The following is a 24,125-nucleotide window of genomic DNA, read 5'->3' on the forward strand; positions in this document are numbered from 1 at the left end:
GGAAAGAAGAAGACAAATTACGCAAACGAACTAGCCCTTGCACTGCACTCCGCTTCTTCACCGGCCGCCTGCCTTCCCAGCTTCCGTCCCCATCGACGCCACAGCCTACACCTCGCCGGCAAGGAGCTTGACCTACGCAAAAATCACTGAACGGAGATCTACGCCCGCGTTCCTCCTGTAAAGATGGATCCCGCCCTGCTGCTGCTTCTCTCCAACCTCCTGCAGCTCCAATCCCAACTCGACCCGGCCGCCTCTCTACTCTCCTCTCCTCCTTCCTCCCCCTCCTCCCTCCTTTCCTCCTCCTCGTCCCCCATCCTCTTCTTTGCCCTCACCTCCATCCTCTCCTACGCATCCTCGACCTCCTCACCTTCCTTACCTCGCCCCAGCCGCCGCCGCCGCCGCCGCCGTCGTTCTTCTTCTTCATCGTCACCTTCCCCTCTTCCTCTCCCCCCTCCGCTTTCTTCTTCTTCACTTATCCTCACCCTCCCTTCCGACCGCAGCATCTTCTCCATGGATCCTTCCGCCCGCGATGCCCGCTTCCGATCACTTTACGGCCTTTCCTACCCAGTCTTCGCCTCTCTCCTCGACCAACTGCTCCCTCTCCTTCCCTCCCTCTCCCTCCCGCTTCCTCCTGACCAAACCCTAGCTCTCGCCCTCTCCCGCCTCTCCCGCGGCATCTCCTCTCGTGCTCTCTCTCGCCTGCTTCATCGCCCTATCTCCCCTTCTCTTATCTCCCGCGTCACTCATGCCCTAACCCGCCTTCTCTCCACCCGTGTCTACCGCGATTACGTCAAGCTCCCATCTCACCATCGCCTAGTCCAGTCCACCTCTGCCTTCCGCGATATCTCTTCCCTTCCCAACCTTGCCGCCACCATCGCTTCTTCCCCTGTTCGCCTTCGTGATTCCACCGACCCCTCCCTTCGCTCCCCCTACCGCCCTTTTCCTTCTATTCTGCTCCAAGTAGTTGCGGATCACCGCAAGGTCTTCCTCGACGCATGCGTTCGTGCCCCTGGATCATCCGATCCCGCGTCACATCTACGAGACTCCTCCCTTTATGGCCGCCTTTGCCATTCTGATGCCTTTCGCGACCCTTCGATCCAAGTAGGCGGCCACATCGTCCGCCCTTTCATAGCTGGTGATTCATCCTTTCCACTCCTCCCCTTCCTCATCACCCCGTTCTCCTCCGTTTCCCCTTCTTCTGATGCTGCACCATCTGCAGCCGCCCAGGAGGCCTTTGACGCAGCTCTTGCTAAGGCCAGTGCTGCCTCGGTTGAGCCTGCTGTCGCGCTTCTCAAAGGAAGGTGGAAGATACTAAGGAACCTCAATATAGGGCTGGACCATGCCGCCCAAACGGTGGTTGCATGCGTCGTGCTGCACAACTTCTGCCAGATTGCCGGGGAGCCCGAAGATGACGGGAAGTACCTGTGGCGAGATCCGCCAGAGAGCCCACAACCAGCTCGGCCTGTGGATAATGAGGGAGCTTTGTACTATGCAGGGGAGACGGTGAGGCAGGCGCTCGCTGAGGAACTTTTTGAAAGGCAGCAGCACCTCTCAGATGGGACTCCGTCGAGGTAATTTTGTACTTGTTTATAGGCCGTGGCTATGATTAGTTTGCAGAGAAGAGGTGAGTGGCGATTGTTCTTGAACTGATTTTGGCCATCTGGGAATTGAACTAAAGATTCTTCATTTGCCTTCCTGCATTATAATCTTGAGGAGGGTTTTATTTTCAGTTTTTTTTGTTGTTGTTGTAGAAGTGTAGAATGTTATTTTTAACGTTGCTGATACCTTGTAAAAAATTACGGTAACCCATGAGTGAAATTGTAAGATTATTTGTGCCCTTCAAATGAAATCACTGCTTGCTTCTTATCAACTCTTGACATTCAGTTCTTCCTCTTTATTCTTTTGCATAATATGACCAGTTTGTTTCCTTTTCTAGGTGTTGTTGATCTTTGATATATTAAGGGGCTGTTTGGTAGCACCAAATATTTCATTTAAGTAGTATTTCGTAAATCTTCTAAATCCGGATTCAGGAAATCTGGGGAGGTTTAAATCCTAAAAATTATTTGGTAACATTCATGATAAATCCTGTTAAATCCCGTGTGACTGTTTGTCTATTACAAAGAGGCGAGGGTGAGGAGATGAGGCAAACAACGTAGCTTTCGTTTAAATCTGCCGAAGGAGAGGATTTCGGAAATTCGGGATTTACCACCAAAAGGCGGAATTTTCCGTCAACCTCGGCTTTCATTTACCGTGAGATTTGGTTTTGCATTTTAGGCCATTTGGCTGGATTTCGCTCAAATTCGGCCTAAATCCTGCTACCAAACAACCCCTAAAATTGTGAAGGATATATATATACTAGATATAACTTCTCATGATTCTTTTTTAGTAGTTGGGGGTTCTCTCAAGGGAACACCATGGAAAGGGTAAGTATTTAAGATGTCATTCATGGGCAATTGGGCACTAATAGTAAGAATTTAGACTATTGTTCAAGTTAAATGTATGCAAAGTTATAGTTTATCACTCTTTTATTAGTTGCTATGAGAATTGTTTTTACATACATAGGATGTGTTACTTATGTATCTAAATGGTAAAATTGACTTAAATCTATGATCCAGATTAATGTGAAATTTGTATTTGGTTTCAGATTATATATTCCGTTTGCTTGTTATAGTGAACAATGATTAAATTCTGAACAGAAGAGATTCATGCTATAGTGCAGATAAATGTGAAAATTGTTTATTTTCTTGCATAGGTCCTATTTAGTTCCCATGAGAGCTATATGATAACATACCGAACCCATAGCCGTTTGTTTTATGCTCAAATTCTTCTTATGGTATCCTAAATATCTGACCACATATCCTGGCTTGAGGAAAAATCTTCTCCTTAACCAGAAGAGGAAAAGAAAGCAGATTGAAGATCTCACATTTGGCAAGCTTATTCATGCAGCAGCACTTTCCTTAGACTACTCCAACGAGTATGATTCTCTTATCTGACATTGACTTGCATGCTCTTTTGTCGGAGAAATTATTACACGTGGAGTCCGGACGTAGAATTACGTCTGGACTCCAATAAAAATGTGATGTGTTCTTGTACACAGTGTGTACAAATTTATACACACTGTATATAACTGTGTATATTATGTATATAAGTTTGTACATACTATATACATAATTTTGTAATTTGTATATAGTGTTTAAAGTTGTACACACTGTGTACAAGGACACATGTCACATTTTTATTAGAGTCCGGACATAACCGGACTCCGCACAGAATAATTTCTCCTTTTGGCGATCAAATAATCATTGTGGCAGGCCATATCCAAGAACTTGGCCACAACATACATGCCTTCATTAATGTACACTTGTAACACATCACCCCAACATTCACATAATTTATATGCAAGTGTAAATAGTGCTAGAATAACCATTAATTGCAACTTTATTCTTAATCAAGCAAATAAATTTATGTTTCGTTTGGAATAATTTTCTTATTATTTTTTAAAACATTTTTTATACAAATTAATTATTTTTTTTTTAAATTGTAAAACAATACGAAAGTTATTCCAAATGAAACCTGAAGATCCCCAATAAAACAACTAAGCACATTATCATCATCTTCATCTTCTTCGTTAACTTTATCGCCAACTATTTAGGATGTGTATTACAGATCTTCCTTCTCCATATGGTTTCTATTGTTGTTGCATGAGGCATTTGACAACAACTCGTGATATGTTATAACAATCAATTTTATTCTCACAAAAATTGCAAAGCTTTTATTTGATATAATATCGCTTTTTTTCTACTAATTCCTTCAATGGGTCGAATTTGCACTTTTTTTTAGTTGAGGTTTTATTATTGAACTGTCTTTTCAACATACCTGCTTCACTTAAAATCTCTGAGCTTCTCTATAACAAATTGGAAAGCTACATACTTATTGTTTTTCCTTGTTATAATTTTACCTCATATGGAACTCTTTGTTTATGCAGCTCATTTTGATCTTTTGGTTGGAACTTTGGCTATCAGCCAAAAAGTCCCAGGTTCGAAGCTTGAATATGTGATATGTGTGAGCTTGACTTAGGCTTTGTTTGGGATGACTTTCTTACTGCTTCTTAAAATAACTTTTTGGTATAAAATTTTTAATTTTTGTATTAAAAATTTCTTTAAGAAGCAGTAAAAAGCTCGCCCCAAACAAAACCTTAATATGCCTAAATGTCCTATTTAAAAAAAAAAAAAAGGAACTCTTTGTTTACAGCATAGCTACTTTTATTGTTAGTTGATGTTGCATCATGCTTATTTTTAATATTATAAATATATTGTCATCACACACTAGTTTTTTATGTACAAAAATAAATTCTCATGGTGCTTAATCATATACCTTGTAAAGATCAAGGGAAAAAAAAATCCTGATTCTTTACTTGCTCTCCATTATTTTTCATAAATTTTCCTATTAGCACAAAAACCTCCTAAATCCATATTTATGATATTTTTCCAAATTGATTCTTTGGTAATTTTTATGCCCATGACCTATTGTCCTCTCCCATAATTTTATGTATGTGTCATAAACTTGCTTTCCTTTTGCATCAAAATATTTTCTAATTATTTTACATCCTCTCAGATTTTAATATTTCATAAACGTAATTTGTTAACTAAAATATAATATTCAGTACAATTTTTTTTATAAAATTTATATCACCAAAATTATATTTTAATTATAAAAATAATTTAATCTCACGTGATGTTTGTCACACATTGACATTACAAAAATATATTGAGTAATAATGTAAGATTTTTTTTATAAATGGCAACTAAATTATGAAAGAATTCACTAAATATGGTATCATCTTTATTACAAAATAGCTGTAGATCAGTCAATCTTGGGGTGCACCGTAGTCCTCAACACCATAAAATTAAATTGAGCACATTGAAAATTCTTATGAGGACTTAGGCTTGTTTGAGACATCTTTTTTTATTACTTATTAAAGTAAATTTTTAATGTAAAAATTAATTTTTTGTACTAAAAAGCTGATCAAGAAATAATAAAAGAGCTGTCCCAAATGAAGTCTTAGAGATGATTTTAAAGCAATTTTTTTAGTAAAATAATTTAATTTTTTATTAAAAAAATATATTTTAAGAACAGTAATAAAATCATCCCATATAAAATCTTAGAAGACCACCTTAAGCGCCTCAAGGAATTTGAGCAGATGATGGTCATGAAAGATGCGGGTACACAAAAAAGCGCATGTACCAAGGTGTACCGAGTTTTTTGAAAAAACTCAGTACATGCGCTTTTTTGTGTAAAACCGAACCTTCCTCTGTTCAGTGGATAGAATAAAAGTTCCATTTCTACATCTATTGAAGAAGCTTTGTTGTGTACCCGCATCTTTCACACATGTGAGACTTCGGAGAAAGGTTTAATTTTGTTATTAATTGTGGGAGCTCGATGAATGTTCGCTCAAAGTAAATCATACCTTATAATGAAAATTTGAATTGGATGCATAGCTATATAATCTCATAGATTAATAAGACCATCCTTCTTATTATTGATTAGTAAGCTATTTGATACCATTTAAGCTTCTTTTGGATAGTTTTCTTAATGCTTCTTAAAATAATTTTTAGTATATATATTTTTTAAACTAAAGATTTTATACTAAAAAAATACTTCAGAAATTAATTAAAAAATTGTCCTAAATGAAGCCTATTTATTAGAATTTGATACCTGTAAGAGAATTAATTTCTTAAAAAAAATATAACATTCAAAATAAATTTTAAAACTCATAACAGTTTTAAAAATTAATTCTACAAAGATCTCTATCTATCCCAAATATGTAGGAACTTTCCAGCATAAGCAATAAGGGCATCTCCAACCAAAAATCTCATTTTTCACTCCAAAATACAGTGAAACTTAAAAATGTTGTGATTCATTTCTAACTGAACTCCATTTTGTGCGCTTCAGCGAAGGTAACGGACTTTCTCTTCTTTCGCGCGTTTCTTCGGCAAAACTGGTTGAGACAGAAAAATTGCGTAGGTGAACATTGCAACGCCAATATTGGCGTCGACTGTTCACCCTGCACTGATTAGTAATTTTTTTGCCGTTCGAATGGAGCAAATCAGCTACGCCTTACAATCGTTTGGAGTTTGGCTGGAGACGCCCTAACATTTGGAATTATGTTGCATTAGAATCACAAGGCATGCAAACATTGAAACATGAACACCTCCAAACGTCCCAGATATTTCAAATATAATAGTATTTGATCAGCTAGTTCAATGTTCTTCACAAGTAGAATAAGAAAACATAATTTTGCTAGCAGGTAGTCTAACCAGAGGTTTTGTCACCACCAAAGGCATCCTCCTTGGCTCCAACCTCTTCAAGGTGGCTCACATCTCCCCACTTTTTAATGGTCCAGTTTTGGCCATTTTCATGAATATGGATCACACTAACTGCTGTGTTCATGATCTTGCCATTCAGTGGCTCCATTGGGCAAGCTCTCCTGTAAAGCTCTCTCAGGAGCCCGCCATGAGTTACCACTATGATTCTCTCACCTGAAATAATAACAACCAGCCAAATGATTCACACATTTGAAATTAAAGAGCTAGAAAAGAAAAAAATTGAGAGATAATTTGTATTTCCATATAAGCATACGAGCATATACAAGGCTTACATACAGGCCGAAGAGAGCAAAATAAGTAAAATACAATTAAAAAACATTACTTCATAAAGAGAGTATCGAAAAATATTGAGAGATTGCTGTTACAATATGAGAATATTTGTATATATGAGAGTACAACCCTACAAATTTAAAAAAAGCTTGGAATATGACTAGGGGTGTAAACGAGTCGATTATCTGCCTTATCAAACCTGGCTCGTTTAACCCTTAATTAGCTCGAGCTCGAGATCAATTTTGCCTCCTCGTCACGCTCTCCAGAGTAAGCTTAACGACTCCATAAGCCATTTCCTTGTGAAAAGAGCTTGAAAGGATGGGAAGTTCTATGCGGAAAATGGGAGGAGATCGAGTGTCGTCGTGGATGGCGAGGGTGACTCTTCCCTTTCGGTGGCCGAAGAGGGTTATGGTGGTGGCGTGGTCGGCGAGGAAATTGGTTATGCTGGCGGAGCGGTTGAGGAGAGCTACCATCTTGCAGCCGGAGGAGAGAGCGGGGAGGAGTTTGAACATTCGAAAGATGCCGCCGCCGCCACCAGAGCGGAAGGACTTTGACAGACAGGGGCGAAGCCAGGATTTTTTTTCCGTGGGAGAACAAATCATTAAAGTAATTAAAAAATTCTTATCATTAAGAAACTCGATATGCCTTAATACTCGACAACTAAATAAATAATCTTGAACAACCTGATGTTCGTGAACAACATCGTTTAGAGCTCGTGAATATGTTTGTTAAGAAGCTCGATTATGCCTTTTTAATTTTTTTAACTCCCTCATGCCCGCTTCTCTCTCTCTCTCTCTCTCTTTATTTTTGAGATTTTATTCTCCAGCTAATCTCCTTTGTGGCCACAGGAAAATAAAAAAGGAAAAAAAACTGTGGGGTTTAGTCCCACACCGTGTGGAGCAAATGAGTTTTCTTATATATAAACAAATGCATATTCAACCATTTGTTGGACGATGCCACCTTGAGTCTTCGGATGGGTTGGGTGAGTATTCGTGGACTGGATGTGCGAACAAGCTGTCTGCACGGACGATTTTAATCAAATAAATGTATTTTGTGAATTGAAGAGGCTCGACGAGCTTGAAATTAATCGAGCCCAAATCTTGTCCAAGAAGAAGCTCGAACTGAACTTGAGAGCCTGCATCGGTTCGGTTCTCCAGCTTCCCTACATGAAGGATTGCTAAAGGGAGGAAAAAGATAAGAAAATAATTGATTTATCCTATATTTAAAACATCATAAATAATATTAATTTGATGTTCATACCAAAGTCAGTGGGGGCCCATGCCCCCAGGGCCCCCACACTGCATCCGCCAGTGTTGTTGTGGTGGTTGTGGTTTTTGTCACCGGAGTGACGAAGAAGGGATAGGAGAGATGGGGTTTCAGCTAAGGATGGCATTGGTGAAGAGGGCAATGATTTTCTAGTTTGATAGGAGGAAGGCGAGAGGGCGAGTGGCAACTTGGATTTGGTATACAGCTCACGATAATGGTTTGAAGAATGAGATTTGATAAAGAAATTGACAAGTTGGTCTTCTGAAAAAAAAAAGACAAAAAAAAAACTGAAGAAAAATAGTAAAATTAATAATCTTGTCACGAAGAAAGTGCAATCAATTTTGGCTAGAACTTTATTTCGCTTATGGGTTTAAAAAAATAAAATAAGCACAACCAAAAACCCGAGAAATAGAGTATTCAGGGATCTTACTATAAAAATATTCATAAGATAGTACATATGCAGTTATAGGAGAGGCAATCCAATTGATAGTATAAACAATTGTAAGAAAAACTACTCCCAAGATATGTTCAGTAAAAGAATATGAAAGAAGCAAGACATGAAAAATGTCAAGAATATGAACAGGAAAAATGTGTTAATTATGACTACAAATTTGAAATAAATTTGCTTAAGTTCAGAGAAATTTTAAAACAAATATAACCAAGTACAAGAGTAATCATCAATAAAAATGAAAAAAAAAATTATTGGAAGCCTCCCATGTTAGAGTGAACCACATTACTTCAAATATATGAGTAAACAAGATCAAAAGGAGCAATAACACATGAATAACTATTGAAAAAAAAAATTATGGGCAATCTTCGAGTGACCCCAAGAAAGAAGCCTGTGAAGGGAACCAAAAGAAACATGATCAAGATAATAATTATAGACTAAGATTTCGTTTGGGAAGACTTTCTTATTGCTTCTTAAAGCGACTTTTTAATATAAAAAATTTAATTTTTGTACTAGAAAGCGGCTTTAAGAAGCAATAAAAAAGCAGTCCCAAACAAAGTCTAAATGAGATAGAATTGATGGCGGCAACATATATTGCAGTAGGAACAAATGATGGCACATCGGAACTGAAAAATGCAAAGATGCCACAATCCCTATGCCTTGCACTAAAAATCTACCCCATTCGATGATCCTGCATATAGAAACCAAAGTGAGAAAATAATATATCATACCCTAGCTCATATAATTGCCAAATAGAAATATGGTTAAATGTAGGTTTAAGTGGAAAATAGGTATAAGAGAGAGAAGTCCTCGTGTTGCACCCTTTAAAAAAAAAAAAAAAAAAGGTATAAGAGAGAGAAATATATTATAGTTAGAGACATGGCTTGTATGAATGATGGATAAAGTGGAGTCATCTACAATGGATAGAGCAAAGGAAGGACTCTTAATAGAGAATAAAAATGCATCATTTGTTATACAATTACTTCATGCAGAATTGACATACCAAATGAAAGCACTTGAGATGGTGCGCACAACAAGAAAAATATATGTGCTATATAAGAATTTGAATCAGTCAAAGAATGCCTCAAATAAATCAAAGAAAGAGTAGCCATAGAGGATGGAGAAGTATCAGAGATAGTCAAGGAGGAAGTAACAACAAAAAATAGGAAACTTGAATCCAAATGAAGTATGGGACCTAAAAATTCTCCAAAAAGTGGTATACAACTAGAAGACTAATAGGAGGGATCTTTGGGGCATTCATTATTGCGATGTATAGGGTTGACTTTGTAGCAGTGGAGACACTTGCGAGTAGGATAAGCTAGAAGAGTGTGACCAATGACCTTGCACTATTGGCACATAGAAGGCCCAAAACATCATCATCATCATCATTAGCTTTATCCCAGCTATTTGGATAGGCTTTATGAATCATCGATTTATAATAATTTTTATCTGAGTGATGGTCTTATGTGTTGAACCTCTTCTTTGTGAATAATTTTGAATAATTATGTAACCTTAGTTCTACCACTTCTCCTTCCTAATTTTTTGACATTAATTTTATATACTCTCTAATGGATTCATTTTTTAGCTTTCATCGTACATGTCCAAACCACCTAAGCCTATTTTAATTACCACATCTTCATTAGATGTCACTCTAGTCATTCTCCTAATATAATCATTCTTTATTTTATCCTTTCATGTTTTATCAAATGTTCATCTAAGTATTCAAATTTTTATCACTCTTAACATAGATAACAATGACTTCTTTAGTCCATAATACTCAGATCAATGTAACATTGGCAGCATAGTTGAGATTTTATAAAATTTACAATTAAGTCTCAATTATATTATCTTCATATAATATTCCAAAGGCAACCCTAAACTTTAATCATTTAGTCTTAACTCTTATATTCTCATACTACCTCTATTATTCTATATAATGAATCCAACATGCCTAAATTTATCACACCTAGGTGTCACCTTATAATAATATTGATTAATAATTATTGATATCACACGTTCAAAGAGAACTTAAAGGAAAAAAAAAACATTATAAGTATAATATATAATATGAGAAAATAAGATAGACAAACCAAAAATGCACAATAGTAATATCAAGTATACTCCCTCATGCAGTTTCATAACAAAAACTTCCTAGGTTTTCAAATTATCCTACAAAAAAACATATTGTCCAATAATATGATAAGTTTTAGAAAGGATTCATGAAATAAGTCAACTCATTTTTTGAATATTCATTGTTACTTCTCAATTTCTTGAAACTCGATTCACCTCACCTATGCAATTATTATTGATAATCAAACGTGTGAGCTTATAGATTTTATATGGAGAAGAAAACCCCGTGTTTCTCCATGCTCTTAATGCATTTAAATTAATATTGCTTTTGGAGAAGGCTACACAAAAACAACACTAGAAAATATCGTGATGAAACAACCTTTCAAGTAAATTACCTAAAAAGTATAGGCACAAAGATAAATAAAACTTCAAATATTCATAGAATACTGCATTTAATGGTGTGATACCTTCGTGCTTCCTAGCCAAGTTTTCCAAAAAAGATGTGCATCTCTCATGTAGTTGAATAAGACTTTCTCCACCACCCTGAATCAAAACGAGGAAAAAGTATGACATTTACAAAGCACAAACTTTACCAGCTAAAACCACAATCTCTTATAAGATATCATAATTTGTTCTCAAAAGGACATACCAATAATAAAAAAATTAATAGTCAACATATATTAATTAAAGAATATAAAAAAAAATAAAGCACTCAACAAAGAAAAACACGTCCAAATGGATATTAAAACAAACAAAATATGTCAAGCATTACTTAAGAGTATAAATTTAGATAAGCTAAAACCATCATGGCCGATCCCAAGGCAGGGCAAAAGTCCATGAAATAATTTCATTTAATTGAAGCATATGCCTAACCAATATATCTGGATAATCGCATTCCAATTCCAATATAGTAACTAAGAAGCAAAATATTTCAAATTTAGGTACCAGCAGAAAAATCTTCACATATAACCTAAAGTTATACACGGTCTTTTATCCAAAGCACCAGCTATACTAGAGATTTTATCTGTATGTATTATCCAAATAAAAACAAAATATAACTAAACCGAACCCCAACTATGAAGTATCTGATGGCCCGGCGTCTGATCCGGTGGGCCCCATGAGGGTGGGCGGCGAGCAAGAAGAGAGAGGGAGAGTTGTTTAGGAAAATTTTAAATATAATTGTGAGGGAATTAATTAGGGAAAGAAATCTAATTTTAATTTCAAATATGAGAGGGAATCATTTAGGGAAAATCCATGGAAGTTAATATTCATTATGTAAGGAGGAATCAAGGGGGAATTGTTTAGGAAAGTTTTAATTACAATCGAGAGGGAATTAATTAGGGAAAGAGATCTAATTTGAATTCAAATATGAGAGGGAATTATTTAGGGAAAGATGGCTGATTTGGAAGGGAATTAGGGGAGCCTATTTAAGGTTAACTATGGGGTGATTTCATATTATGTTTTGAGTTTACTGAAATTATAATTTCTTAGATTGTGAGGGCTCTAGCAGTTGGCTTGGGATTTGGGAGAGCTGAATCGTCCTCTCCAATTGAAGATTCAACTGTATCTTGCTATTTTCTTTCATATATCTTGCAATAAAAATATTTTTGGTGTGTTCTTCTTCATTCTTATTGCCACTCGTTGATTTCAAGGAAATTGTATTCACTTCCTATCAGTATCCTCTAGTTATGTTGTTGCTGAAGAGCAAACATGGTCACTCTGTTTGTAACCTGTATTCTTACATGCAATAGTAATTGTTGCAGTAATTTTGACGGCCTAAGGCCTAGTAATGGGAATCAAAGGTCTTTAAAAAATAATAATAATTGAAGTGATCAATGTTCCATGAAACCAAACAAATATTTGCAAGTTCACTGTGAAAACTCCACAACCTTCCCATAGCAATATCCAATTACCACTTAGCTGTTCTTTATTGCAAATAGGAATGTCCACACAATGTAAGAATTGAAAGCTTTTTAAACTAGTCAGTTCCAAAATTTGAACTCAAGTTTAGCAAATTACAGGAAGTTCTTGATCTCTTTTAGCAGACAAGAAATGCTTGTAAGCAATTGGCTTCTGTTTCTGTGCATCCCGCATTGTCAAACCCTGAAGATCCCCAAGATGTCTCTCCCTCAAAGATGGATCCAGTATTGCCTGAAACAAGAATCAAAGATGGTGCTAAAAAAACAAAATTATCCTCATTAGATATATTCCAACAATCCGGATTCAGATGAAGATTCTAATCTCAATATGAGAAGTTGCTGTACATATACCGTTTCAATGTTCTTATGCTGATATCAGCATGTACAACGGAGGTTAGAAGATGAACTAATAATGCAAGTCGATAGAATAAATGTGAACGGATATAGAGTGAAACATGGAAGAACCAAGATAAAATGAATAGGAGCTTGTGCAGAATAACTTGCACAAAATAAAGGTGAACATCTTATGTAGCACTTAACAAATGAATGGGAGAGGAGGATTCAACCCATATTGTTGTGATAAATCCAATGAGAATGATTATGATGACAACTTCCATTATTTCAAATTCCTAGTAATCTGGCTGCTTATTTTTTTGTCTTGGAACAGTTGATCTGATTAAGATTAGAAAACATATGCTACCTGATACCTCCACAACAAGAATAAAGCACGATTGTGTATTTTGAATAATAGACTAAGGGTTCACATGCCATGTAAAGGGAAATTAAGAAAGTGGTTATTTCAACAACGATTGTGTATTTTTTATTGAAAATAAGAGGACACTTGCAAACACCAATCAGGTCTAAACAAAAAGTGAATCAAGCATACCTCAGGTAGATTACATCTGCTTGCTATTATACCAGCAGTCTCAGCAGCTCGCTGCAAGTCAGATGAATAAATGGCAACAAAATCCTCTTGCTTGGACAGATGAGACGCCACCTTAAAAAAGATCAAACAGGGCATGCAATATCACATCAAAATCACGAATTGTAATAGCATGCAGATTATCTTACCTTACCGCAACTGCTTGCTGCCTTCCAATGTCATTAAGTTCTGAATCAATGTGTCCCTAAACTAACAGCAAGAAAAACCAAGTTATGAAGGGAAAGGGAAAACCAAGTTCACATTAGTAATAAAGGATAAGAAGTTCCAAGCTGCACTTGGGAATTTAGACGCTACCTATTTGCATGGTGCACCAGAAATTTACCATGATAGACTTGGTGGACAGTTTAAATACTCAGCTCATCAAATCAATCAGTAAAGATTTTAAACGCTAACATTAAAAAATAATAACTTTTTCAAAAATTTATTGTATAAGTAGCAGACTGGTAAGCTCAGGAGAATGCGTTCAAAAATCAAAGACAAAGTAGAAAAAACTAAAAGCAATAAGGAGGCTTCAGAAATAATGTACAAGGATGGGGACTCTGAAGAAATAGACACTTTTCATAACCATCCATATCCATACAGTACAGCTGCTTCATTTAAGGGATATCCCAACAACAACAATAACAATAACATCAAACTTTTATCCTACTATGTGGGGTCGGCTACCTGAAACATTTTTATCGATTGAGTCCTATTAAGAGTCAAATTCTCATTTAAGTCTAAAAAAAATTGTCATTTCTAATATTTTCTAACCTATCTCTAACTTTCTTAACATAGGTTAAATCTAATATGTCTACTCTCCTAACTAAGTTATCAGAATGCCAGATCTTTATATGACCAAACCATCTAAGGCGACTCCCTCTAATCTTATTAGACACTAGAGCTATTCCAACCTTTTCACGTAAATATTCGTTGCTCATTATATCTCGAAGTGTAAAACCACTTATCCACCTAAACATCCTAATCTTTGCAACAATCAACTTAATTTTTTGCTTTGCTTTTACTAGCAATGATAGTTCAAAAAGTTTTAGGTAAGTTGTAGACTACCAAATGCAACCCTCCACTATTCTCAACCAAGATTTGAAACTCAACGCGACTGCAATGTTATTGAATGGACATCACAAGAGAAAAAAAAAAACATGATCGTTTAACCTTGTGTTTCTCCCTTCAGTTAGATTAAAGAACTTATCTTCGTATGCCTTCATTTTTTTATTTTTTCATTGATAAGTAGTGCTGCCTATTTGCATCTAACACATGTACCTTCCAACATATGCCTTGAAGAGTGGTATTCCTCACAACTGCAACACGAAACCCCATCGTTGAAAACGTTAGTCAACCGATAATCTTGATTAACAAATATTGCATAAGTGCACCTAGAATATGTTATGTCCATATCAATGAATAGTATGAGTAGGTTAGAATGACAAATCATTAAAATGGAGAAGGTGAAAGAAAATGGAATACACAAGGGAGGGCAAAAAGAAATGGGGAAAAGCTAAATTTATTTTGGAATGACTAATAATTAAAATAAAGTTTCTGAGTTTGTCTTCTTTTTTTTTTTGAATTGAGCCCTTCTTATTCCACAAAATAGGTCAGCACTTTTTAATAATCTTCTTTATTTCCACCATAGCTTGAGGGCTTGTTATGAATTTTTCTTTCTTGCAAAAGTTGCACCATAGATTACCCTTGAAGAAGTTTTTTTTTTCTTATTTAGAGAAAGAGACTATAGCGGTAAATCCCTTGCATTGAGGTTTGGTTGTTATGGTAAATATTTCGGAGATCAAAACGTCGAGCATTATTATCTTTCCTTCATTAGTTCATATGAGAGAAGAACCTCATTTAATGATAATAGGTTTTCTCTGCTTCAGATTTGGACACAAATTTTTACGTTAAGCATCGAGTCATCTGAAGAACTGAAACACCATTCTCTTATACAAACTCTTTTAAAATTATCTCAAAATTGCATCATAACATCTTGAGATCTTGTTGATAATTAAATTCAAGCCAACAAACGTTCAATGCATTAAAATACTCAATAACATGAAGGTTACATTGCTTGGTTAATAAAATCTTAGTTTTGATCTTATATGACAGCAACATTCTTCATTTTTAGTACGTTTGTTTGACGAAGTCCCAACATTCTTTTGTTGTAGAGAGGAATATAGATTACCCATTGATTTTATACATTGTTGACCTCCTTTTTTGGCATCGGTCACTTGCACAATCTTGTTACTTTTATATATCGTAGATCGATTCATTTGCTTGTATGTTGCACCGAAGTGTCGATGAAGGGTCATCTTGCATATGTTATTTCGGCTCGTCGTCGGCCTTAAGATTTACTACTTTTCGATCACATGTCGTTCTCTTATCATGATTTAAAATGCAAGTGGTCGGGTCGATGACGATTCGATGTGATTTCACGGGTTTGGGCCTTTATCGTGCATGTTCGTTCCATGCGCAACATCTTTTGACCGGAACCTTATTTTGTGAAGCGGATCGCACGAGTGCATTTGACTCATCGAGACAAATCAAACGGGCCCATTCGCGCTCGAATCAGACGCCGTTTGATGCATGTCAGAGAAGTGAGATTATCGTTATTAATATTGTTATTTAAATATATTTTAAAAAATAATAATAAATAAGATAAGATAATATATATATTTCTAGTAAATTTGAAATTAAGTAAATATAATAAACTATATTTAGATTAAAAATATACATATAACTTCTTGATTATTTCAAAATAAAATAAATTTAGATTGAAATTTAAAACATAAAATTATATGTACATGATTAATGTAAGCTAAATATATACATATATAAATATATACATAATATTTATTAATATCTATCTTATAGTTTGTATGCAAAATAATTTCAACTTTATCTTTTTATCTCTCTAAATCCAATAATTTTACATCCAACAGTTGGGTTGGCAAACACGGTTATAGTCATCTGATAAAGGATTTTTTTTTTTAAGAAAATTAAATCTGGACCCTTTGATGAAGGGTTTCCAAGAGGCCTCTTCAGGATATATAGTTCCATTTTCAGGTTTTGAAGAGGAGATCTCGAAAATTCCCTCATTCTCACGCCGCTCATTCTCACACAGAGCTCTTGCGCTCTCCTCTTGTTCTCAAGCTCCAGGGAGCAGCAAAAGCTGGACCTCTCCTCCACGTTCGTGTGTCCCAGGCCGACAAATAGCAGCCCACCCCAGTCCACTATCCACTTGCGACTCCCACCGACAACCAGTTGAGTTTCGACCGGCCAGAATTCGTCACTGAGCTCCAGGTTTCCTTCATCATTTAGCCGTAAGTAAAAGGGAGATGACTAGGGCCGGCCACCATACCCTGTCCATCAGCTCCGTCCGACGCCGATCTCGAACCTCTCCCTATCGCTCACTCGCTGGTCCAGCCACCTCAATCGCCACCGACGAAGAACAGATGCTAAGACAATCGAGAGCTAAAGCTTGAGGCAAGAGAGCATATGTATTTGACTTGCTGGAGCAAGTTTTCTTCATTCCAGGTCAGTTGTCTAATGGTATTGTTCTATATAAAGTCCTATAAAAATATGTACATACATATTGAATTCATTTATAAGATGGTCTGAGTTGATATAAAAAAAAAAAGAGAGTTGTATTACTGTCAAGGAAGATTCAATGAACATTGTCGTTTACATCAATGTTTTTTTTTTATGAGTCTATCCTGTCTTGTTCTGCTCATATTTGTAATCATATGAAATAGTACATATATATCAAGCAATTATTATTAAATGTCTTTAATAAGCTCGCTGGAATTAGCATAATCATGGTGGGGAAATGAATGAGGTTTTGTAAGCGAAGAGCATTTTGACATCTGGAGTAGAGGAATTTATTTTTATTGTTGTGATTTATGTTTGCATACACCTAATTATGTAACCTGATTTGTGTTCTCTCTACATAATACCTTCAGTAGTTTGCTGGGAGATATTTCTTTAAGTTTGTTGCATAAATACAAATGATAAAAAAAGTATGAGCCTATTTTAGTTTTGATGTGGGCTTGGGTATTTATTTATTTATTTTGTCCTAATTTTCATATTTCAAGTTTATAAAATATGTGACATTGTGCAGTGACTAAGGTTCTTCCTCCCCTTTAAGTTTATTTGTGAATTCAGCAATTTAACCAATAGCAGGCAATAACTGAGCTATATCCATGGCATTTCTCTATTGATCTACAGAGAAAATTATACAAAAAAAAAGGTGGATCAAGTTCTATTAGATAATAGTTGCAATGCTTTCCTCTTCCTCTTCGTGTATGATATTAAGCCTAAGTCATATTTTATCTTCCTCATTATTTGAGACAATGTATACTAACTGTTTGATGAAATGCCACAATAAAATGATGTTAAGATCTTGTTTGTATTATATATTTATGATAAAATATATACACTACGGATTCACTAAATTTGTTAACCTTATATATATTATATATAAAGAGTTTATAAAGTTTGATATTGTTTCATTATTGATTAGTCTAAGGAAGCCTCGGATTAGATCATTTAATTCAAAAAATGCCATTAGGGAAGATTCACGATTGTTTGAGCATGTTGAAACTTCATATGATGAATTGATGCATCGAGAAATGAAAGTAAAATGAATATTGGACGTTGGATTGCAAGTAGGATGAATAACAAGGAAAAGAAATCTTGTGTGGCATGTTTGATTGTTATGAATCTTTGGTTGCTTTATAGCAATTCTGATTTGAGCAAGCCATGTCTTGAGAGAATGCATGTATGTTAGAAGTATGTTTGATGAAAGTCACCAATCAATAAGTAAATCCTTAATGATGGAATACACATATACAATAAATATTGACATAGGTTGGAAGTGAATATTGATGCTCCATCCAATAAATTGCATATATGTCCTCTTGGAAGAATTTGGCAAGGTCGAATGTCTTGATTGTGAATAAAAAAATTTTGAGAACTTCTCAGGAATATCATTGTGATGTATTATATAATGCTAAAACTTTTCATTTGATTCGATTATATCTTGTCTTATTCTTTGTATTCACAGTTTCACATGCTTGAATATGCATGACGTATTTGCATTAATCATATAAATTCTTTGTCGAACCCATATATAGATTCTCTAAATTTTTTTTTACCACGTTGATACATTTACTGGAGAATTTGCATATTAATTATGGTAGAGGACACTCCATAAGAATATCTTGCAAAGGGTAGTTGTCTTAGACTTAGCAAAATTATACAATTGATTATTGTTCATTGTGTTAGCATTAGACATCACTTGGTACACCACTTCAATTTATTAAGATGATATGCATGAGATGCTCATGTTATGGAATTGAACTTTAATGATTAGGTGCACATTCAACATCAAGGAAACTTTATGAGTTCATTGGAAAATGCACTGCATGTTTTGTAATTATGTAATGCAAGAATTATTACTTATGTTATTAAATCCTCACATGACCCACATATAGTTTTCTTCTATGTTTCATGTTAATGAATTTTCACATGCTTCTTTTATAACATGTTTCATATGTAATCTCCTTTACTTATATTAATGAGTTTCAATATACCTTGGGATTATTCTTCCCACCTATTATGTAGTGGCAAGTTTCTATGCATCTCATGCATAGATGCACATGCTATGTTAGTGGACTGTCATGTGACCCATGTATAATTTCTCTTTATATCTTGTGTTGGAAAACTTTGATGAATAATTTATGTTTTATGATACATGCATATGTTTTATAAATGCTAATAATGAATTATTTGTTTGTTATATTTTTATCTACCTGCATTTCTTTTCTGAATGACATCTACGCTCATTTGTGTATTTTTCTTTCATTTATCTTGCGAGGTACATTGGGACCATTTGCTTAAGAGTTTTTTTTTTAAGTGGCCGCGCCACGAGCTAAAATCATTTGCTTAGGAGCTTTTAAGTAGCTGCGCCACAGTCAGGTATAATCTCTGCAACTTGTAAAACAAATTCTTTTAACTATATATCGGAATTGCTACACATCACACACATATTGCTAATAGCTATTCTAGCATGTTTAGGTAGTCAGCCATATGTTAGTGCACTAACGAAGCTTTGGCCCTATAGGTCAAAGCTTGCCCCCCTTCTGTGAGCCCTAGAGACCATTAGGGTCATTTAGGCCTGTAGAGTAGGTCACCCATTTGTGCCATTGGGCATCGTTGTTTTCCCACACGAAATGAGCATTGCTAGAATTTTGGCCTTTTTCTGGTTTTGGGTATGATACCCCCCCTACCTTCTGTGAGCCCTAGAGACCACTAGGATCATTTAGGCCTGTAGAGTATACCACCTATTGTGCCATGGGCATCGTTATTTTTCCACACGAACTGGGCACAGTTAGGATGATTTTTCTATTATGATGTGATATATATACCTTTCCTGGAGGGTATCTGGTGTGTTTATTTATTTTTTCTGTACTCTGGATGTCATGCATGCATTTTTACACACTTTTTTTTCACAGTGCACCTTATTCATATGCATGCATTACATCAGTAGACCTAGGAATATTTCATATCTGTTTCATGCATCATATATGGCGCTAGGTACATTCTTTTGCATATTGTAGAGTCTTTGATTGAAACCTTTTGAACTACACATTCTTGATTTCTTAGGATAGAACCCCCTATCTTGTATACATGTATGGCGATTGATTGTGTTTAGGATGTTAGCTGATAGCTCACTCCAGGCAAGCATAAGCCCAAATTGTACACCCTCAGTGCGTCTTTTCACTTCTGGTGTGTTTTGAGTCTGTCATTTCTCTTAGGATAGTAATCCAATCTTTGATCTTCTACACTCAAAATTTTAATCATATCTTTATCCATTCAAAAAGGTCTAATTATCATTAAAGATAAATAGAAGAGACTCTTTGGAATAGAACTTTGAAACTTTTTATGTGCACCAAATTAAGAAGTGAATAATACATCGTTCTTAATCGAGAGTTTTTCTAGGTCAAGGCCTAGGATTTAATTAACTACGGGTGCTTGCGCCCGTAGGAAACCGATCCCCACAATCAAATAAACCTCATTCGAGCTGATATATCGAATGGGGGAAATCTCGTGACTTTTGGGTTATATATATTATTATCCATCGAGGTTGGTATGTGAAATTCGTTATCATCCACGACTAATCGTATGTATAACTTCATCTGCTCTTCCATCGGCCTGCTTGTGTCGAGTGTAAAGGCCTACGATTATTTTATCCTACGGGATAGTGTGGTCGTACTATTTGCATTCGAACCCCATGAGCAGAATCCTTTCAGAGACCCACATACATCATGGTATTCCATAACTATGTTATGTTCATGGAATTCGCTTTATCTCAAAGTACAAATTTTTAGGTCATTCGACTTTGAAGAAGTATCCACAATGTGATTATATTTCCTTTTCTTTTCAAAAAGGTCTTCACAATTTGGACCACTTTACATAGTTTCCCTCATTCAATCAATATGAGATGTGTAGCCTCTAGAGTTCTCACTTAGTCTTACTTTCATTATTCTTGATGGTTGACTTTTTGAAAGGGACGTAAAAAAAAATAGACATAATGAAGAGAAAGAAGAAACCTAAAAAGAATAAAAGAGAACAATGGTTGAAAGAAAAAATCCATAATCTCACTCCAATACCATGCAGAAAAGTAGAAAAACTATTTTGAATTTTATTATTTAATTATACACAAAGTATGATAGTATATATAGACTTCTCCAAAAATATTATAATAGAAATAAATGAAAGATGAGATTAATTTGGAATCATAAGCCAACTAGTTGAGCATAAAACTCTTTCAAATGTCATTTTTATTTTCTTATTTATTTTTTTAGACATACTTTTCTCCTAATTTCTATTACATTTTACTTGTATTTTTATACAATTATTTTTCAAATAAATGCACATAAATGCATATACTCTTTTATTATAACAAAATTATTCTATCGTTAAACTGCTTAATTTATATGTTGTACCTTTTCCTCTTAAAAAAGGTATAATTGCCTTTGCATATTTGTCAATATTTGTCAAAGTAATATTGAAGTTCGATATTATTTAAGTAGGATTTGTCAATTTCAATTCTAGTTGTGGCCTCCACTAGTAATATCATCTAAGTAAACATGTAAAAAAATGTAATCAAGATTTAATGAGAGTAGCCTTGTTCAATATCCTTATACCCAGTTGTTTGAATTTTTTATATCATTTAGATAAAGTCGTCGATGTTTTGACTTTGACAATGGATTGTTTATATATAGGGATTAATTTAAATACTATTAGATGCAATATACTATATTATTGTTTGCTAACTAAAGAGGATGATACACATCTAATTCTAATCTGCTAAGAACTAACTTACATTTTTAGATTTTTTTTTTTTTTTTGGCTCAAAGTTCATTAGCTTATGTTTTATTTTTTGGTTATCCTATTGTAAATCATTTTTTTTGTGATAAGATCATAATAATAGTTGTTATTTTGGGATTTGGGGGTGAATCTAATAAGAATGGATCGATCACTTGCTGGTATTGTCTTTTTATATGAGGCATCTCATCTATCATTGGCATAGTTGTGGTCATAGAGTTATATCTCTTTTCTTAGGACATTTTGGTTGTATTTTTCTTTTGTTAAACTCTTATGTTGTTGGGTCTATGTAATGAATTTTATTTTGGGCCTTATATTATGGTTCATGTAATGTATTAAGTCCTATGCATAAGCATTAAGCTTATCACTATTGCTTTTCAGTACAATAAATATATTTTATAATCATTATCAATATAAAATAATTGAATATATTGAAGCCTCGATGAAGAAATAAATTATTCAATATGAGACAAGATTCATAATAAATTTATGCAATTTATATTTTTTTTAAGATATGGTGTGGCCTTCATAATCTTGTGTTTTTACTCAGCATGCATGTAAAGATCTTTTGTTTTCAATTTCTTTTTCTTACTAGATACTAGAAAAGTATATCAGACCAATATAGTCTCAAACTTCATATACATATTTATTATGGACATGACCATGCGTGAGGAGAACCACCGAAATCATCTTTCAGAATCTATTCAAATCATTTAGTAGATTAATTTCATTTTTCATAATATCTACAAGACTGCATCAAAAATATTATATATGACACAACACATATATTAATGTTGGAATTATAAAAAAATAGAATACTATAAAGCAATATAATGAAATTTCTAGCAGTATTATTAATCTTAATCAACTAAATATTTGGTGTACGTGTTTGCTGCCTACTTGATTTGCAATTTTAGCTAATTCATTAATTATAATTAGAGAAGAGTAAATTCAATTGGGCAATTACTAAACTAAATTTCTTTTTGATCATTATCTTAATGGATCATAAATTTTCAGAGGTAACCTTAAACATATAATTTCATAACTAGTTTGAAAAACAAAAGCCAAAGAATAAAAATCATCTAAAGGTTGCAACTCTTTTTAATTAAGTTTTACCCTATTTCTCTGATTTTGTAATTCACTTTTTAAGTATATATGGCTATTAGTTCAACTTCAATTTTCATTTTGAAAGTAATTCACTAACTAAATATATTTCTAATTCCATGATATTTGTAATTCACTTTTTAGCAGTATTATTAAGTCCACAACCATTAAAGGATGACCTATTTGAAATTAACATAAAGCTCTACCTCAAGAGTTAGATCATTTCATCCTAATCTATTATTCCTATATCCTAGCACTCCTATATTGGGATTTAGTCCGATATCACCATTTTCACCACCAACACATATTTACATATCACTTATAAGACAATGTAACGGCCCATGAATAGCATAGCAAGAAAATACTTCAAAAGATCTCACTCTAGTCTCATCTATCTTTGAGGTCAAGAAGCCAAGCTTCATGTGCTAACAGGTGGCCAGCTCATACTACACTGGGTGGTCATAAGCTACCTTGTCCATAATCTCTAAAAGTAACTAAACAAAATCCTCTCGGAAAACAGAATCCACCACTAAGCACCATCGCCTGTCCGCCACCACCATAGTAGAGAGAGACACCTTAACGAACATCGATGTTGGCACAATTCATCCATAGTACAGTTCTCTTTTCCAAACAACCTCAAAAAGGAAAAGCCAATTTGTCAAACAAACATTATTGCTATCACCATTATTAGTCATCGGTTTTTCTTCCCAAGCAATTAATCCAGCAGAATTTTAGGTAAAGCAATAACAAATAGGAACCATGTGCATAAAAAATAACCTTCCACGTTCCAAGTCAATCAAAGAAGCGGAAAAACTACTCAACCCACAAACCAAAACTAGAACATATTGCAATCATCAGACAAAAAAAAAATCCATACTATTTTCTTAATTCTGGTTTGCCTTTTCGTGGATATTTCCCATGAACTACATTTTCCATTGTTCTTCAAACATTTCTAATCAAATAACAAAGAAACTGAAAATGGATTCGCGGAAAACAGCTGAGAGGGAAAAACCTGTAGGATTCGAGATGCATTCCACGATGTCTCCCCGTGACGGACAAGGACGACCTCTGTGAAGTTCGCAGTTGATCCGTTGCAATCGCCTGCGGCAGCCATCTTCCAGCAATGAATTGAAGGTACAATGGATTGGAACGAGGGATTTGAAGAGGATGTGAGGCCAAATTGTTTTGATCGCTTGATCCAAAGACGGATGTTTGCTGCAGACCTGCGCAGTGACCCACGAGCGCCCCACCCAAAGTGTAGAGTAACCTCGGCGTTCCACGATCGCAACCTGATAGCTGCGGCTTATTCACGCAAACCCTTTATTGATTTTAATTTTGTAAAA

At 35.0% G+C, this 24,125-nt stretch overlaps 2 protein-coding genes across 2 annotated transcripts; one reads left to right on the forward strand and one right to left on the reverse strand.

Moving 5' to 3' along the window:
* On the forward strand, window positions 1-1,897 carry LOC110102990 (protein ALP1-like). The gene has a single exon (XM_028700286.1). It carries the CDS (start codon window positions 184-186, stop codon window positions 1,573-1,575), a length of 1,392 nt encoding a protein of 463 aa, XP_028556119.1. The 5' UTR covers window positions 1-183; the 3' UTR covers window positions 1,576-1,897.
* A 4,299-nt stretch (window positions 1,898-6,196) lies between these two features.
* On the reverse strand, window positions 6,197-24,072 carry LOC110102974 (phosphoglycerate mutase-like protein 4). The gene is made up of 6 exons (XM_020831501.2): window positions 23,795-24,072; window positions 13,436-13,486; window positions 13,246-13,356; window positions 12,460-12,591; window positions 10,908-10,983; window positions 6,197-6,539 (listed from the first exon to the last, which is right to left on the reverse strand). Exons 1-6 carry the CDS (start codon window positions 23,894-23,896, stop codon window positions 6,313-6,315), a joined length of 699 nt encoding a protein of 232 aa, XP_020687160.1. The 5' UTR covers window positions 23,897-24,072; the 3' UTR covers window positions 6,197-6,312.
* Window positions 24,073-24,125: the final 53 nt, after the last annotated feature.

This window comes from Dendrobium catenatum, unplaced genomic scaffold (genome assembly GCF_001605985.2).
Source record: "Dendrobium catenatum unplaced genomic scaffold, ASM160598v2 fragScaff_scaffold_1482, whole genome shotgun sequence".
Taxonomy (NCBI): Eukaryota; Viridiplantae; Streptophyta; class Magnoliopsida; order Asparagales; family Orchidaceae; genus Dendrobium; species Dendrobium catenatum.

Bases quoted from the DNA above. Each gene is read 5' to 3' on its own strand.
- LOC110102974 (XM_020831501.2), bottom strand. From the start codon at position 23,896: ATGGCTGCCGCAGGCGATTGCAACGGATCAACTGCGAACTTCACAGAG. The intron at 13,487-23,794 runs GTTTTTCCCTCT...CTGTTAGTTTAG, and splicing joins ATGCATCTCGAATCCTACAG to GGACACATTGATTCAGAACT. The intron at 10,984-12,459 runs GTAATTTGCTAA...GTTTTGATTCAG, and splicing joins AAAGAGATCAAGAACTTCCT to GGTGGTGGAGAAAGTCTTAT.
- LOC110102990 (XM_028700286.1), top strand. From the start codon at position 184: ATGGATCCCGCCCTGCTGCTGCTTCTCTCCAACCTCCTGCAGCTCCAA.